Here is an 18,014-nt window from a genome sequence, read left to right as displayed (position 1 = left end):
ATATTGGTATTAACCATTCTTGCCATCTGTCAATTTGAAAAGAAATGCAGTTAAATTTATAGTGATTGTTTATGCAGAGAGAACAATCCATTTCCAATTAGCTAAGTGATCACAGATCTAACAGCTGCAATTCATATAATAAGTAGATTGATTTAAAAATGAAAGAAACAGCAAACACAACTGCAGAAAATGTTAAGATTTAACTCGTGTTAAACCAGGACTGGATACTGTGGATACTTAATGCAAGGTTAAAAAGAACAAAATAGAATTTCTGAATGTCTGAGTCTGCAACTAAGTACAGTTTTTAAAAAATAAAATTTTATTTATCCCAAAATAATTCCATGTGCATGTTTTCTAATGCTACGTGTCTTCTAAGCATAATTTTCAACATTTCAGAAGTGACATTTTGTTGTACTACTGCTTATGCATACACTAAAAATATTGGCATTCCTGTCCATTGAAAATAATATGAGATTGCAACACAGATCCATTTCTAGGAAATATGTGTTTTCAATGCAGTTAAGAACTTGACTCTGAATAAACAACAACAAAAATACCTGTCAGCTAGCTAATTTTTCAGGGAAATCATTCAGGGTCTCGAGTCTATAAAATATTTTTCAAGTTGGAATCACTGAGAATAGGGAGAAATATTGTAATAAGCATCTGAACAGCAATCTTCTTGAGAGTGAACCCTTTTTTATTCTGCCATCATAGCTTTATTTGGTATTTATGATAAGATGCAGGAAATACCGTATCATAGAATCATAGAATGTATAAGGTTGGAAGGGACCTTTGGAGGTAATCTAGTCCAACCCCCCCTGCAGTAAGCAGGGTCATCTTCACTAGATCAGGTCACTCAGACCCCCATCAAGCCTGACCTAATATGCATGGTCTAATTTTTCAACAAATGCAGACTTCACTTTAAAAGTAGAAAAGTAGATGTGGCTTAACAGAAATGCACATATTATAGTCTAGGCAACAGAAGTGAAGCGCCTGGGATGGACAGGCTTATTAGCATGTATATGGTATTGCTTCTGAAGTTGTAATTGCAATTTGTACTTACGTCATTTCCTGCCTTTTTGATGAGGTCTACTTTGTAATGGATTGGCAGGTCATCTTCCTTTGTCCCTTCTGACTAAGTCCAGCATGATTGATTTTCAGTCTCCCATGTTTTCCAGCCTTGTATTATGTTGGGTTTTGGCTGCTTTATTTAAGTAGTCTTGATTTTACAGCCTACCACTGCTGTGATTCTTACCAGTGTTCGTTGGCAGCACAAGCACCAGTGATTCTTCCTTCATGTGCTGGTGAAGTGCTAAGTTTGCTCTTTACTTCAGCAATTCTGTGAAACCTTCATGGTCTCAATTGGTTTCTGATGTCACTTGGAGGGACAGGAACCCTTGAGGACCTTGGAAAACCACACAGTTTCTTCCTCACTGGAGGCAGATGGTAGCAAATCATCAAATGTTCCTTTGCATCAAATACTCCTTTGAGATTGTTTCTTTCTCCTGCTGGTGAGCCACATGCATTCGGGCCTACCTTATACTGGCCCTATTTTCTTATGCCAGGATATGGCTAAGTGCATTCTTCCTTCACGTCACTGAAATCAATGGCACAAGGCGCACCCTTTCGGGCAATTATTAGTCTACTTTGTTAGAAATAATGGTGAATCTCAAGTACATGAATTAACAGGTTTCAAGATTCAGTATTCATTTGAAACAAATTTCAGTAAGAGTGTATCAGCACAAAATGGTAGGGTTTTCCCTAAAATAGGGGTTTTAAGCTTTTTCCTTGACAGAAGAGCTGAACTTTGCATTTTGACTGGACCTGGATCTAAGCATCAATAATGACCTTAGGCAAGAAAGAACCTATTTTATTAGTTTAAATAGACATTCTCTGCTGAATCCTGAAAGGCTTTGGCCTGAATTGGTATTAAGAAATTGTTTGTCCATAGCAGCCCGATCAAGTGTTGCTGCAAATAATTTATCAGGTAAGTTGTTTTTCTTCCCATCAGGAAATCCATAATTCTAAATTCATATAAAGGAGGTTCCTTTGAAACATCAGTTTAACCACAGGAAATTCAATCACTGTAAAGAATGCTAGCAATCTCTTTATTGTGAAAGCTTCATTTATATTACTCATAGGCTAGAAATCTGAAAGCATGTTGAAAAATATTTTTCATTTCTTAGCAGTAGTATTCAGAAATGGCATTATGTTTATAAAAGCAGGTTCCTTTGGTTATTATAAAATCCAGTGTGGGGAGTTATCTTACCATTTAACATCACTGTGTAGCAAACCAGTAGCAAGAATGTCTTAATGTGAAGTGGCTGAAACCCTAACTCTTCAATCTGTCCTATTGAAAGTACCTTTGGGAGGAGCATTGATCTGATTCTCAGGTACAACTGGGTAAATCACTCTGTTAACACTCACTGAAACAGTTAAATTTATTAAAAAGTATATTTACCTCTGTGGAGCATTCTCAGGCTACAAAAGTGAGCTATAATGTCTGATTTTGCAGCCAGGCATGAGAATTGGTTCCTGGATCTGGGTAAATTATTTTATTAGCATCCTAAGCAGTTAGTTGGAGATGAAGAATTATTCTTGATTTCAATTTTTGTTTTCAAGATCGTGACTACCTTTATAAAAAATTCTTTAACATCCCATTCTCCTGACAGTGCAGTTTCAGCTGACGACTGGTTCAAACACAGGGACTGCATTGTAAAATGCAGGCAGAAACTACACAACCGAAAGACTACAACTGACTTGTTTCTGATGAGCAATCTAACTAAAGATGATGAAACTTTAATTGGTTTGAGCCTAGAGCTTTATAGATCTAAAGAATTATTTATAAGCACATTTTGGTAGAAAACAGTTTTTTATCATATGCACGTATCTTAATAGATTATGAAACAGATTGTGGTGTGGTTGCTTTCAACACTACAGAAGTGGATTCGATGATCCCAACATCCTTCCAGTCCCGTTTCTAACTAATTTTTTTTCTCTTTTACTGCAGCCCAGAAGATGGTGAAATTCATCCTGAAATCTGTAGACTATACATCCAGTTGCAGTGTTGCTTGGAAATGTACACAACAGAAATGCTTAAGTCCATATGTCTGCTAGGATCACTGCAGTTTCATCGGAAAGGTATTGAATTGCACCAATATACAGATACTGATTCAAAACAAAGAGACCAGTCTTTTGGGACACGCATGGGTATTCATGAAAGCCAAAGCACCAAACTATAAAATTAACTATACCACTGAAGCTTCTCAGCTACTGAAAAAGCATTATTTCTATTTCATTATCATAATTTTACAGAAGTGTGTCATATCAGGCATGTATCCCTAATGTCCTAGTAGTTTAGAAGTCTGAAAATTTTTTGTAAGAGTGTTCCTGAAAGTTTTAGTTATCATTAGTCAGATCAGTAAAGAAAACCATCTTTTCAATTTTATTAGAGATATTTTTAGAGTATGATATTTGAGGCCAGGTGTTTGGTGGAACAATATGGCGTGGGTTTAGTAATCCCTTAACTCTGTTGAAGAATGATCTAAAACATTGTTCTGTAGCTACAGCAGGTGTATATGCAGTCATATGTTGCTTAAATTGCAGATTTTCAAAAAATAAGGAAAATATTATTAAAAGATGAAATAAAATATTTTAGAATTATATTTCATTAAGCTAAGAAAAGATAAGCAGGGCCATATTAATCTCTTTTGCCATCACACTGACCACAACAGAATCATATTTGGCAAGTTTTGCATCAGCTTTGTCTGCCATGTTTCAACCTCTTACACAACTAGAAACTAATGCATGAGCCACATTTCTGGTGCTTTCTGCTGTCCTACAAGATCATTTGCTTTCACAGACACTTCAAAGGAAACTTTGTACTTCAGTTCTGTCACTGTGTAGGCTGGTGAAGGGTCCAGAGCACAAGTCTTATGAGGAGCATCTGAGGGAACTGGGGCTCTTTAGCCTGGAGAAAGGGAAGCTGAGGGGGACCTTATCACTCTCTACTGCTACCCAAGAGGAGGTTATAGCCACGTAGGTGTTGATCTCTTCTCCCAAGTAACAAGCAATAGGATGAGATAGGACAAGTTGTGCAAGGGGAAGTTTAGATAGGATGTTAGGAAAATTTCTTCACCCTTCAGAAGGGTTGTCAAGTGTAGGAACAAGCCCAGGGAAGTAGTCTAGTCCTCATCCCTGGAGGTATTTAAAAAATGTGTAGACCTGGCACTTTGGGACATTATTTATCCAGCAATACCAGCTTATAGCAAAAGGATAATTATGGTTAAAAAGCTTCCCACCTTTATAAAATTAGCTGCTAGATTCAGAACTGAAATCTACCTCATCAAGTAGTGAAAATGCATCTCTCTAATGAGTTCATACTTGATTATCCACCTACTGAAGAGGTAGAAATGCAGATAATTCTCTGAATTATTACTTAGTAACCTCATTACTCAGTGATGGCACACACTGATGGGGACTGTATCTGTGCTAATTGTAACTACTATTTCCCCAGGTAATACCTCAGCAGAAGACACTAGGTAAAGACAACGCAAAGTTCTGTTATGAACTGTAATGAAGGTCTTGTAATGAACCTCATGTATTTCCTGTCATGCTGAAAGATCCCATAACATATTTTTCATATACAGTTTTAGGAAGCAGCTAAATTGATTCTTATTTTTATTATGAAAATACATAGACATTTGTAATTGCATAATTGAACCTCTCAGTGATTTTCTCAAGTCAAAATCTATAAAATAGGAAGAGAGGAGTAACAGAGCCATCATATAGCAAGATGTCAGTACCTGCCTAAATGTATAATTTATTTTTTTAAGACAGATTGTGTTATATTGCCTAGCATTGCCTACAGTTGTCAAACCACCTCTAATTGCAGAAAGGAAGTAGCTTGAGGTAACCATAGTAACCCCTATATGTCTTGTCCCTCCCTTTTGTCTCTGGATGGAATCTACATTAATAACTTAAACTCAACATCACATTATTGGATGTCTAAGTTGGACTACAGTATGGACCAGCTCAGTTCCTATCTGGTAGTACTTTTGATACACATTTGTTCCTTATCTCATCATAGAGAATGTCATGGCAGCTATTCTGCCATTTCTAAACAGAGTAATTTTTGTCCTATATCTGTATAGAGAGCCACAATAATTTAGTTTCAAGTTTCTGTGACAGTCCTTGAGAAAAAGTATCATTATAGGCAAAAATTATATAATCACAAGAATTTGAATAATTTGAATTTTGGAACTTAGCCAATAGAATGTTGCTCTTGTATTTGCAACATCTAGAAGTATTGTAAAGGCATCATGCAACAAAGGAAATTCCTGGTACCTGTTAAGTATTTTATCACAGTGAAGGTAGTCATATAATAGAATAGGCACCCAAAAAGGCTGTGAATTCTCCATCCTTGGACATATTGGTATCTTGAACAGCCCTGAGCAATCTGATGCAAGTTGGCCCTGCTTTCAGTAAGGTGTTAGACTGGATGACCTTACAACATATTTGTTCTGTGTTTTGCCAAAACATACAATTTTCCAAGGAGTAGAATGAACACATACTTCCCTTTATTTTCTTTATGAAGAATGGTACTTCAGTGTACGCAAGTGCCTCAATTTATTTCACTGTTATAAATAAAAGGTACATAAGTTAATTGTAAAACATATTGTGCTGTTACTAGTATATAACAGTCTTACTTTTTGTCCTTAGTTTTTCACCAAATGACCATATTTAAAAAAAAAAAATTATTTGTGTACAATGATTACTACCCTTAGAAACTTTGCTTAATTCATAAAAGTGCATATCTGATGTTCCTAATAATTTTTGGAGGTAATATTTTCCATTTGAATGTAATATTTTCCATTTTCTACTCCTCTTACCTGTTGCATAAGTGGATGATTAGGTTTTTGTATCTCCCATGAGATTACACCGATTTATATAGTTACTTGGGAGCTGGCAGAGATTCAAGTAGAATGACATACAGGCTGTTCTTGGCAACCTGCAGCTAATAAATAATAATATGTGTGCTGGTGTCTTGACTGGATGTTATCAAACTATAGAACTGTTAAAGCTAAAGTGGTGCTGATGTTCTTTTCCCAAGAGTAACTCAGTGCTCCCTACTGGGAAACAGATGCTCTTTAATGAAACACTGTACTAAGATTTGAAGGTAAGAGGTATGGGTGTTTTCACTGTCTTTTGCTGCACTGATCTCTCTCCCCTTATGTTTCTGGTCTAATGAACAAACATTCCTGTATATACACACTATAGTGTATATATGAAGCTTCCTGTCCAGAAATATCTTACGTATTTACAGTGCTTTAGATTAACTCAACTACTGTCATACAACTATACAAGTCAGATTGTCTTTCTTTGAGATGCAACAGTTACATTGAAGCTAAAAGCCATAAATATTTCCAGCTGTTCAAGTGCAATATTTCCACTGAGGCAAGTGCTCTCTAATAACCCTTTTTTTAAGAAACATAGCCACAAAAGCCAAGTGTTGAAAATGCATTAGGATTGCAAAGTTCAACATTCAGCAGTTTTGCAAAGGGCACAATGAAATGTGCCCAAGGAGTCTTAATTCAAGTCTTTGGTTATTTGATCATATATTTTATTACTCCCCCTTTCCACAATCAGAAGAGTCCTGGAGAACTAATAGACATATAAGTATTTACTTGGGCATAGATCTTGCTTTCATTCTAATTAATTGTTCAGTGTCATACACTGTATTTATTGCACACAGTTCTGATCTAAGGACAGAATCCTTCTACTCCTCAGACCTTGCTCAGTAACTCACGCACTGATGGTGTGTGAATGTCTTTAGAACTCCGTTGAGCAGTGAGTTTCCCACTGCTAAGAAGGAACAAAGGAACAGTAAACTAAAAGTTGCTAATTTAGGACCTGAGATTGCAACATATTTTATGCAGTGCTGTATGTGTTAGTAGAGTAGTATTTCAGTAGCTTCATTTGGAACTGAGTGCAACGTCTCCGGGTTGAGCAACCAGACAATTAGAAATACTTTGTCAATAACTATTTTGAGTACCTGAGATTAAGCAACTTAGATAGGATCACATGAAAACTTTGTGTAGGTTTGGGGTCTAATTTGCAGGGCAGTGCTGTGAGGATTTCTTGTGTCTTCCTGCAGTCCTTAACATGACAGCTTTAAGGATCTTGCTGTCCCTTTTGTCATAGCAAATAACTATTGGGGCAGATATGACAGATGGCAGGTCATGTTCCAAGTCTTCCTAGAAATCTTCTGAAGCTTCTCACTGCATTTGTTCACCAAGTTTTCTTCTGCATAATTATCACACTCTGGCAGAACTTCTCTGGATAGAATCATCTTTCTCAGACTTTGTCAAGCCACAGATGAGTTTACTTACCAAGGACCTGCAGTTTTCGTCCTCATCTTCTCCTTCATCATTTGAATTATACAGCTTTGTGCTTTAGGGAGAAGAGTCAATAACAGTTATTCAAGCTAGTAATGCTTTTTAAAATTTAAGTTAGTGTTTCATGGAAAGTAAGATACTCTGAAGGAGCTTAGGTACCATTCCGAAGTGTTTACAAAATTCAGCTCTAATTCCTTTGAATATTGTATGGCTACTTTATTGACCATGCATGTTCCCAACAATGACTATTCTTTTGATTAAATAAATAAATACTGGCTTAGCTAGCAAGGTCTTAGAAATAGGTGACATAATTTCTGTCCATGGAAGTTGCTGGATGTGGTTACTCTTTTTTCCAAATTAACACTGAGCTAGTGAAGGTCCCACACTGAGAAAGCCCAGAACAGTCTCAGAGTTAAGTACATTACAGCATACACAAATATTTTGGGAGAATTTCGTTGCACATTTTAATATGTAAACATAACAGATAAAAGACCTTTGCCGATTCATATATCCACAATAGTAATATATTCTTTATTTGTGAAGAACTGTAAATTATTTTCATTGGGTTATTATAGCATGTCACTGTGGAACTGTGCATTACCTAAGTTTAATGTCTCTATGAGTTTATATAGAAGGCATTAATTTCTTAGGCTGATCTGCAGATATAATGGACTTGTTTCATTATATAATTTCATATATGATATTTTTTCAAAAATTCTACATAGCAGATTGCAGTAATTCTATTGCTAGCTATGCAGCATTTGAGCAAGGCACTTATTTTAATGATTACGGCACTAAGCCCATGTAACAAAGGCTAAAGGGGACCGTTCAAAGGGACCAAAGGTGTTTTCTGGAGTTCAAAACATGCTATAAAAATAGAGCTACATTGTCAAAGTAGTACAAGGTTTGAAACTGGTAGCCATTTATGCTCGAGTTTGAACAAAGCAAGCCACTGCTCATGAATAGTTATAAGAATATTATAATTTTAAAGGTCCAAAATCAGTGCAGCCTGCTATATTGTTTGTAACTTGTTGAGCACATGGACAGGTAATTTCTGTAGTTAGTTATTTACACACAGCTTAGTCATTTTAGTAGAATTGAATATCTACGGGGAAAAAAAGTAGTCCAGAACACATTTTATTCCTGTTATCTTACAGTTTCTTGGTATTAGTCTCAAAGTCTTTTTTTTTTTCTGTGGGTTTTTTTTTTCCTAAATTATGTGTTTCTACATGAATAATTTTTCAAAATAAGATGCTAAATACTTCAATGCTTGTAACCTGCTTATTGTTTATTCTTACCAGAAGCATATTAGGAAGCCATGAAGAAAAAATTACGGTTCAATCAAAAGGGAAAGAATTGAGAAAAAAAGGGAAGAATTGAGTCTTCTGGGAAAAGCCATGTGTCAATACTATGGACAGATAACACTAAGCTTTTGCGATGTAGATTCATACTGAACTCTTTCCTGCATTGTTGGTACATAAGAATGATACCAAATCACATATCATGTACCATACAAGCACTTCTTTTTCCAGTATGTATTCTGTGATAGCAAAATATTTCTTCAAAATACTATCTAAAAAGGCTGTGATGGCTTATATTACTGATTACAAAAAGAAACACTCATTTAAATGAAAAGACTTTTGCTTTATTTGGCTTTAAGTTACATGTAGAGATTTGAAGGAGAAAGGAAGGGTTGTTTAAGGGAGGTGGAACAAGCTCACCTTTCTCCTTAAAGACTGGTCTAATTGTATAATTGAGCTACGACCTAGTTATATTACTTAAACAAGATGTGTGAGAGAAAAAAAGCACACATGGAGAAACAAGCACTTAAAAATTCCAGGGAATGACCCATTTTCTTGTGGACGCTGTGAAGAGGCCATCATGAATACAACAGAACCAGGCAAGGAAGTAGGAAAACACAAATTCTGCCACAGATTTGTTCCTCCTATTGCACTTTTCTTGAATCGTAATACTTCCAGTGAGACAATTTCATGAGTTGTGCATGTCCCAGGTCTAAGTCAGGAATGAAGTTCATCAAGCTATTAGCCATATTTGCCACATTTTAACTTCCTAAACAATTCTTTCCGATTGCTATTTTAATGTTCTTTTCATATACTTTAGCTGTGATCTGTAGTTTGTGCATTTATTCTTAATTGACCAGGTTAGAAGCCTGATGGAAATTCTGCCTTCTTTTTGAGAGAGGCATTCTCTCAGCATTGTTAAATTCTGTTATCACCCTCAAAGACTTTTCCAGTTCATCTGCAGTGAAATCTAGCTAGAGGTTGGGTTTCTTTCCTTGTCTATCTGAGTTTCTCTGGGACATATGTGATGAATAAGAATAGTTGCATAGGGTAACATGACAGAAGGAAACACAAAGATCACCACAGAAGCAGTAAGGAGCACAACAGGCGAGACACACAAAGCCCAGTGATCACAGATGTTGGATGTAGCTTTGCTAAACTGACTGTTTTCTACCCTCTTGTTTACCCTAACTCAAGTGTGATCTTTGGTATTATTTAATTCAATTTATTTAATTTCATACCAAAGGCATTTTCTGCTTCTTAAAGTAAAAATATATAAAAAAAGAGCTGAATTAGAGGGTAGAAGGCAAAGAATACATTGTGCTTTTTATTAAAACTTCACAGTAAAAAGACCCTCTGCCTAGCTCACTGTCAAGAGCAGCAAGTGTCTATGGACATCTCTGAAAACACTCTGTGCACAATCAGACTCCAGCTGAAATTAATGAAAGTCTTTCCACTGACTAGATTAAAAGTAAAATCCAGGGTTCATATCCCTGTTTTAAGAATGTGTGATACAAAAGATATCCTTACCCCCAGTAGAAGGATGAGAAGATTAAAGCGCTTTTGTTTCTCTACAAGCTGTGCCATGTAGTAAAAATGTTAAGCATGAGTCATATACATTATTCAAGCAAAGCCTTTATTATTAGCTGACTCTTTAACTGTTTTCAAGTGATTGAGCAGATGCTCTGAAATTCAAGAAAGGTTTCATGAATTGTTCACAATACAACAGAATTACTGGTAAAGAGCTTTTTTCGTTTGAAAAGAAGTCGCTGTTCATCTGCTGTATCTGCAAGAGCTTGCCTTTATGCTAACAAAAAGAACATTACAGTCTCAGTGCTTCTGTTCTCAAGTTGCAAAAAAAAGAACCTTTTCTCTTACTTCATCTAGTATTTTCATTGTTTCCAGTGAAACACCTTTCTCACCCCTGAAGGATGCATCTATAGACAAGGGTTGATCTTGACAGCATGTCACCAAAGGTCAGGTCAGAGTTCCTACATAACACTTAAAAATAATGTGAAAATTAATAACCAGTGGCAGCAGTAGTGCCTTATGATATCAATGGTCCCTAGTTTTTCTTTTGCAAGGAATTGGTAAGAGAGAGATTGGTAACAGTGTTATGTTACAGGCTTCTTGTAATGGCAAAAATAATGAATAATGAAGCTTACACAAATAAAAAATTAAAACTGATAATATGAGCTACCTTAAAATAACAACATAAGCTGCCATTAAGAACTAAAAAGATTTGAAAGTTAACCTACAGGGTGTTACAGAATAATGCATGTAATCTGAGAAGTAGGCTTAGGCCACTGTTCCACAAGCAATTAAGTCAGCATAGTAGCTTGAAACCACCAGAATGATCTCGATCCCTTCCTCATTATCTGTCCTCTCCTATCATGCCTTCACTTCTTCCTCCCTTCCATTGCTTCTCCCCATATTATCATACTCCTCCTTTAGCACTTGCTCTGAAATTTGTAGGGTTCTCTGGCTCACAGAGTAATCTGGCAAAGCATAAATTAGTAGAGGATGCCAGAGTAAGCAGGACTTAACTTTTTATAGATGATAAGCTTGTAATGTGAGGTCATGCAATCTCTTCGAATCATAGTTAGATGACTTAGGAAAAAATCGGCCAAACTTAAATACATCATTAAGTCAGACTTAGTAGATGAGTAGAATAGGGCTTCCTACTGACTTTAGAGAGTAATAAAAACATTAAGCAAGTATCTTAGCAGCTATCTTTAGGGACGATGCCCAGCTGTGTAGGAAGGTCAAGGCATGGCTGGAGCTGAATTTGGTAAGGGATGCTAGAAAAACAAGAAGGGCTTCTACAGGTATGTCAACCAGAAAAGGAAGGTTAGAGAAAGCGTACCCCCCCAGTGAGCAAGGCTGCCAAACTGGTAGCAATAGATGAAGAGAAGGCTGAGATTCTCAACAACTTTTCTGCTTTGCTCTTCACTGCCAACCTCTCTCCTCACATCTCCTGACTTGAAGGACTTAAGAGATGGGGACCTGGGGGACAAAGTCCCTCCTGCTGTAAGTGAAGATAAGGCTTGACACCACCTGAGGAATCTGAATGTCCACAAGTCTGTGGGATCTGATGAGATGTATCCCGGAGTTCTGAGGGAATTGGCTGATATAGTTGCCAAGCCACTCTCTATGTTATTTGAAAAGCCATGGCAGTCAGGTGAAGTCCCCAGTGATTGGAAGAAGGGAAAAATTACACCCATTTTTAAAAAGGATAGAAAGGACAACTCCAAGAGTTACTTACCTGTCAGCCTCACCTCAGTGATGCAGTTGACACACCAGAGGGATGGGATGTCATGCAGAGGGACCTGCACAAGCTAGAGGTATGAACCCATGCAAACCTCATGAAGTTCAACGAGGACAAGTGAAAAATCCTGCACTTGGGTTGGGATAATCCTCATTATGAATACAGGCTGGGGGATGATGTGGTAGAGAGCAGGTATGCACAAAAGGACTTGGGGGTACTGACAGATGTACTGATGGCTGGACATGAGCCAACAATATGCACTTGCAGCCCAGAAGGCCAACTGTGTTGCATCAAAAGTGTGGTCAGCTCTGGTGAGACCCCTCCTGAAGTACTTTCTTCAGTACAAGAAGAACATGGACCTTTGGTGCAGGTCTGGTGGAGGGCCACAAGAACGATGAGAGGACTGGAGCACCTCTCCTATGAAGACAGGCTGAGAGAGTTGGGCTTGTTCAGCCTGAAGAGGAGAAGGCTCCAGGGGGACCTTGTTGTGCCTTCCAATATCTGAAGGGGCCTACAGGAAAGCTGTGGAGGACTGCATGCAGATATAGGATGAGGGGCAATGGTTTTAAACTAGAGCAAGGTAGGGTTAGATTAGACATTAGGAATAGGTTCTTCACTATGAGGGTGATGAGACCCTGGAACAGGTTGCCCAGAGCGGTGTTAAGGCCCCATCCTTGGAGATATTCACAGTCAGGCTTAATGAAGCTCTGAGCAACCTGATCTAATTAAAAGTCTCCCTGTCTACTGCAGAGAGTTAGAACTAGATGACCTTAAAGATCCTTTCCAGCCCAATACATTTTGTGGTTCTATGGCTAAGAGTATATATATATTTATTTACTTACTCCTAGCAAAGGAATACTTTACCAGAATAAACCAGTTTAAAGAACCCACTCAAAACGAAATTAAGATCCAGGAATTTCTAGTTTTAAAAAAAAAAGGTTTACAAGACCGAGAGCAGGATACTTACCTGTGATATGGAAGAGCAAAATAACATGATATAGTGTAGTCTGCAACCTTGGTCTCTAGTGTCCTAGAATACTGGGCTAAATGAACACTATTCTGTTAGCTGTTCTTGTTCTTCCTGTTCCTTGTCAAACTTTACTTAGGAACTACTTTACCTAAGGAACTACTTAGGTTTGTTTTTTTTAAATTACAAAAATTTAAGACAAAAGAGTATTTTCTACTAAACTCCTCATAGAGCTAGTTTAAATGTCGGCTTTTTCACCCTATTTTTAGAAAGTTTTAGTTCCTCTTTCAGAGATGTTTACTCCATTTCATGAGAGAAAGCAGAGGGAGTTCCCTCAGAGGGAAGGAAAAACTTCTCAGTAATGTGTCTGGAATGCACTCCAATTTGCATTTTCTTTTTTAAATGTCCTTGGTGTCAGTATTGTACTTGCCATTACAGCAATGGAATACCATCAGACATTCTAAAGGAGGTTTGCAAGGATACCAAAAAATCTCACCAGTACACAACTATCTTCCATACTGCACATCCTTTTTCCCATTCTCTCCCTGACAAAAACCTTGGCAGATCTGTCATGAAACCCCCATTAAATTCCAACACTGCATTTCATTTTCATATAGTGAGCATGGATTATGCATAAGAACGGAATCCATGCATGGATTATGCATAGGAATTCAGAATATAATGTGCATTGGGCTGCGAGTGGTGGCAGGTATGTATTGCTCTCAAAATCACCCAGCACAAAACTGTCTTCCATTTTCCCTCATTATTGCTGCAATACTAGGAGACATGGATTGCAGTGTTCTTTAGTGCCAGTCGAATTTGCTTTCAGAATATAAGATGTAGTCTCCTTACTTATTTAGTTCTGTTTATCCTTTTACTGCTCCTACATCGTGTCACATGCAAGACACTGGAGTTTCACTGGAACCCTTCATAATACATAAAACTCTAATCTCCACACAGACCTGTGGAGTTTGGTAGGAGCAGCAGATAGCAGCACCCTGATGAGCCAATTGGTGTGGTCTGCTCTGTTTCAGAATAGTTCTTACCCCTAGTTTGCATTCAGCACCTCTCTTCCTTTACACTGGGCAAGATCGATGCATCAATGGTGTAATCTGAGTGTACGTTTTAATTAATAAATAATGGGGATATATATATTTTTTGTTTAAATATTTTAAAGGAAAAGAACCTTGTGTCCTACCCAAGATCTTAGATACTAAAGTGGAGGAGGGTTCTGAAGTACCTATTTTAGAAGACACGTCATCATCACCAACAGATATTCAACAACATTTATGGCAGGTTTCCACAGATATTGAAAACACTGAAAGGTATGTGTACAAAACAAAACAGATTTTTGCCTAGGGTTTATTTGGTCTTTTTCAATTAGGCACCAGTGTTGCTACCATTTTAAGTAAATAAAATAACCTGTTAGCATTTCTGTTACATTTAACATATCTAAGAGCAACTCCTTGAAAGAAGGGCAGAGAGAAGTGATGTCCTTAATTAGCTCCATTCATTCTAAAAGGGTGCGAAGTGATGTTGCCGGTGAGCCAGGTTTTCTAAAACCAGCAGCTTTTGCCTAATCTTGAGTGGTTTCTAACTTTTTTAAAATCTGAAATCTTCTGGCCTGCAGTTCTGCATTCATAGTTTGAAAGCAGAGATTGTAGTTCTTGGCAGTTGTATTTCCCCATAGTTCCAAATGTGGAAGCCTTAACGTCATCCACTGGTTTGTCAAAGTGGACTTCCCTTATCCTCTTAGCTATTCATTTGAAAGGCAAAAATAAGACCCTTTAGTAGGGAATAATCCTTAGAGCAAATATTTCTTGGCAAAAAACCCACCTCTTTTGGTGGCTTTCTATTCTAAGTTGCTGCTGAGATTTTTAATGGTTACCACGCTTGTTTATATGACATAAAATTCTCTCCCGAGAAAGTAACTTGGAGAGTAAGAATGAGCAACTTCTTGTTAGTCATGCTACTTCTTTTCTAAGTACTATTTTATATGCAGGTGAATGAGGCAAGACCACATTGTTAAATCCTGAAATCCTTGAGACATTACAAGACATTGCTGGTCTGCTATCTGTGAGACAGAAACCTTTTTGCAATGTCTGGCCTCTCTCAAAATAAATCCAAATGTAACTTGTGCTGTGAGATGATATTTTGTTATCATATTTTCCATCTTCCACCTTTTGTAAAGTTTCATACCAGAGTCCTCCTAAGAAGGGTGAGAATGACAGGCCTTGTTTCTAAAATGTTCACTTAAAGTACAGGGAGCTTAAACGTCATGTATTGCCTACTTGTATTATAATTTCCTTCTGAACAATGGAACATGTTCATAGACAAGCTACAAAATGCTGGTAAAGGGTACTAATTGGACATTAGTTTTAAGACAATTTTAAGACATATTAGGTATTTTGCCTGTAGGATCACATTGTGCCCACCAACTTATGTAACCTGGACTACTCAAACAGATGATAAATTTGGACCAGATAAGACTCATTAGTATCAGGCTGGCTTAAAAGTCTTCCCTTATTAAATCTATGACCCTTTATTTTGCTTAGCCTCTTATACATGCATGCGAACCACATGCTTTAGTATTGCTCCATTCTATCAGTATATGAAGCCATACTCTAAGCCAGTTCTCATTCAGTCTTCAACTCCTGTTCTGTTTTGTTTCCACAGAGATATGAGAGAAATGAAAAACCTTTTAAGTAAACTCAGGGAGACTATGCCTTTACCATTGAAAAATCAAGGTAGGTTTTGTATTTTATTCATGTAAGGAAAATTAAGACAATTTAAGGTTTTGCCTTCTATTAGATCCATGAAATCTCAGGGGTTTTAATAGAAGATACAAAAAGAAATATCCAGGTGAATTCTCTTCCCTACTGATTCAGTGGAGCCAGAATTTAGTCTGTGAACTTCGTTCTCTCAAGTTACATATGAGGTGTTCTGGAATTTTATAGATATAGCACCTATAGATAGAATAATAAGCTTTGACATGAAAGCATCAGCACAGCTCATTCCCTGTGTCAGAAGGCTTTCTTTTTCAAAGGTAACGAATGTCTAAATTACACAGCCTCTGTTAGGGATCCTACTAAGTGATGGGATTTGCTCTACCCCTCCAAGGTTTGTAGCTTCTGTGACATGATGCTGACCCTATGCAGAAAAGATACTTGCCCTGAGTCTGCTAATGGACTGCTTTTCTCAGCAGGCAGCTGTAAGGCATGCTATACAAATCCACAGGGACATAGGATCTCCATCCTGTGCAAGGATTTAGCAATGGGCCTTCATTTTGTGCCCCAGCAATGTTAAATATTCCACATCTACAAGGACTCTATTTCTTCATGTGAACAACATGAAAAAGAGAATAATTATTTTCTGATTTCTTCTTCATAATGTGTATTTCTTAAATTCTTTGTAGCCTGCACAGTGGCAGCTGGTGCAGTATGCCTAATGCATCCTAGATATTGTCCCAAGTAACTAAGCAGTAAGTTATGGTAAGAGATAAAGATATAATGGATGAATTTGTTGTACAAGTTCATAGTTTCCAGATGACCTCTGAGAATGGAAGGCTCAGGAAGAAGCAGTCGTACTCATTATTTATTACAGCCCTTAATTTTTTTAAAATATTCCAAGACCTTTTATTAATTAAAGCTACGCAACAGTATAATAGAACAAACAAATAATATTATAGGTAATTAATATGGTTTGGACTGTAATATTGAGGTAATGTTGGGCATGAGATAACAGAAGTACAGGCACTGTGTATACATTCTGTATGAATTTGAAAAGAGTTAGTATAAAAGGTATAAAGCTAACCAGAAGCAAGGTGAGCATATTGTGCTAACTTCCCCAAACAAGCGCTTTTTGTTTTGGTGTGCCAAGAAGTTCTACTGTTGCAGTTTTAATTGGAAATTCTGCCTGATGTGCACAAACAGCCGCCCAATAAAGGTGAAGGCTTTATGTTTAAATTAAACAAGGCTTTAACCTTAGGAACAGCATTTCCAAAGTTGCATGTCTGCAAGATCCCGAGCTAGTTATCTTTATGTTTTATTTGGGACCCTGACATTATTCATCCAGGTAGGAATATTGTGGCTTAGGTCTCCCAGTACCAGAGGTGTTATATCCTTCAGGTTTCATCATTGAACTAGTCTCCTCCTTGCCAAAATTTTTATGCCATCATGGTAATCCTGATAATTAGCACGTTAAGACTCTTACATACAAAATTCAGGTTATGATTTGCTGTGCCGAGACCAATGGGATCAACTACTTGCTCATGTAAAGGCTGTTAGGACACATAAATGACATAAACGCTTCTCTGCATGTGCTTTCATGTCTTCCTGCTGATATTGAAATCTGTGTTTTTTCATCACAGATGATAGCAGCCTCCTGAACTTGACTCCGTATCCATTGGTAAGAAGACGGAAGCGAAGATTCTTTGGACTGTGTTGTCTTGTCTCAAGTTAGAAGATTAAGTACAGAAGCACCAAGAAAATCATAACTTTGATTAAACCATTACTGTTTGATCACTGAAAAAATGAAGATTGTTTCTCTTGATTATAAAGTACATTTTCTACACTAGCCTGTTCCTTTTTCCCTTCTGCTCCATCCCCATTTTCAAAATAAAGTTTTAAATAATTTAAAGTTATGGTGGCCAAAAAACAGCTGTGGAATAGATCTAGCATAACTAAGAATGTTTTTAAAACTTTTTAAAGTATGTTTTTGCATGCTTCTTTCAACCACTCAGAGAAAAGACACATGAATTATGGTTAATAGGTAATTTTAAAAGTTTTTTCTGTTTGTTTGAGCTGCAGCTAAAAGTTTGTGCATAGTACAGTACTCTTACTAGTATCTTATTAAAATACTTGATCATATTCTAACAGTCTTTAGGCATAGAAAACTATTTAACAGCAAAAGTATTAAAGTTCTAAAACATTTAAACAATATTGTAACAAAATTTGCACAAAATCTCCAGTTGCTTTTTGTGCTGTCATTCATATTTAGTCTTCCACTACATCTCAATTTAAAAGCTTCATAGAAAAATATCTCAATTCATGATACACAAACCATATATGAAAATGCTTGTA

At 37.0% G+C, this 18,014-nt stretch overlaps 1 protein-coding gene across 2 annotated transcripts in view; it reads left to right on the top strand.

Annotated features, from left to right (window-relative positions):
• RGS7BP (regulator of G protein signaling 7 binding protein) overlaps positions 1-17,532 on the top strand; it is a gene marked incomplete at both ends in the record, with an annotated part of 42,533 nt that extends 25,001 nt beyond the window's left edge. Inside the window, 4 exons of one of the 2 annotated variants that reach the window (XM_084278145.1) lie at positions 3,011-3,141; positions 14,111-14,258; positions 15,610-15,680; positions 17,303-17,532. In XM_084278145.1, the coding sequence (XP_084134271.1) occupies positions 3,011-3,141; positions 14,111-14,258; positions 15,610-15,680; positions 17,303-17,394 (442 nt within the window). Of the gene's footprint in view, positions 1-3,010; positions 3,142-14,110; positions 14,259-15,609; positions 15,681-17,302 lie in introns of those variants that run through there. The other variant, XM_084278146.1, reaches the window with a different exon arrangement.
• Positions 17,533-18,014: the final 482 nt, after the last annotated feature.

The sequence above is a fragment of the Gallinula chloropus genome (genome assembly GCF_964237585.1).
Source record: "Gallinula chloropus genome assembly, chromosome: Z".
NCBI classification, from domain to species: domain Eukaryota; kingdom Metazoa; phylum Chordata; class Aves; order Gruiformes; family Rallidae; genus Gallinula; species Gallinula chloropus.
Note: the sequence above shows the minus strand (reverse complement) of the source record. Positions and strands in the feature narration are given on the sequence as shown.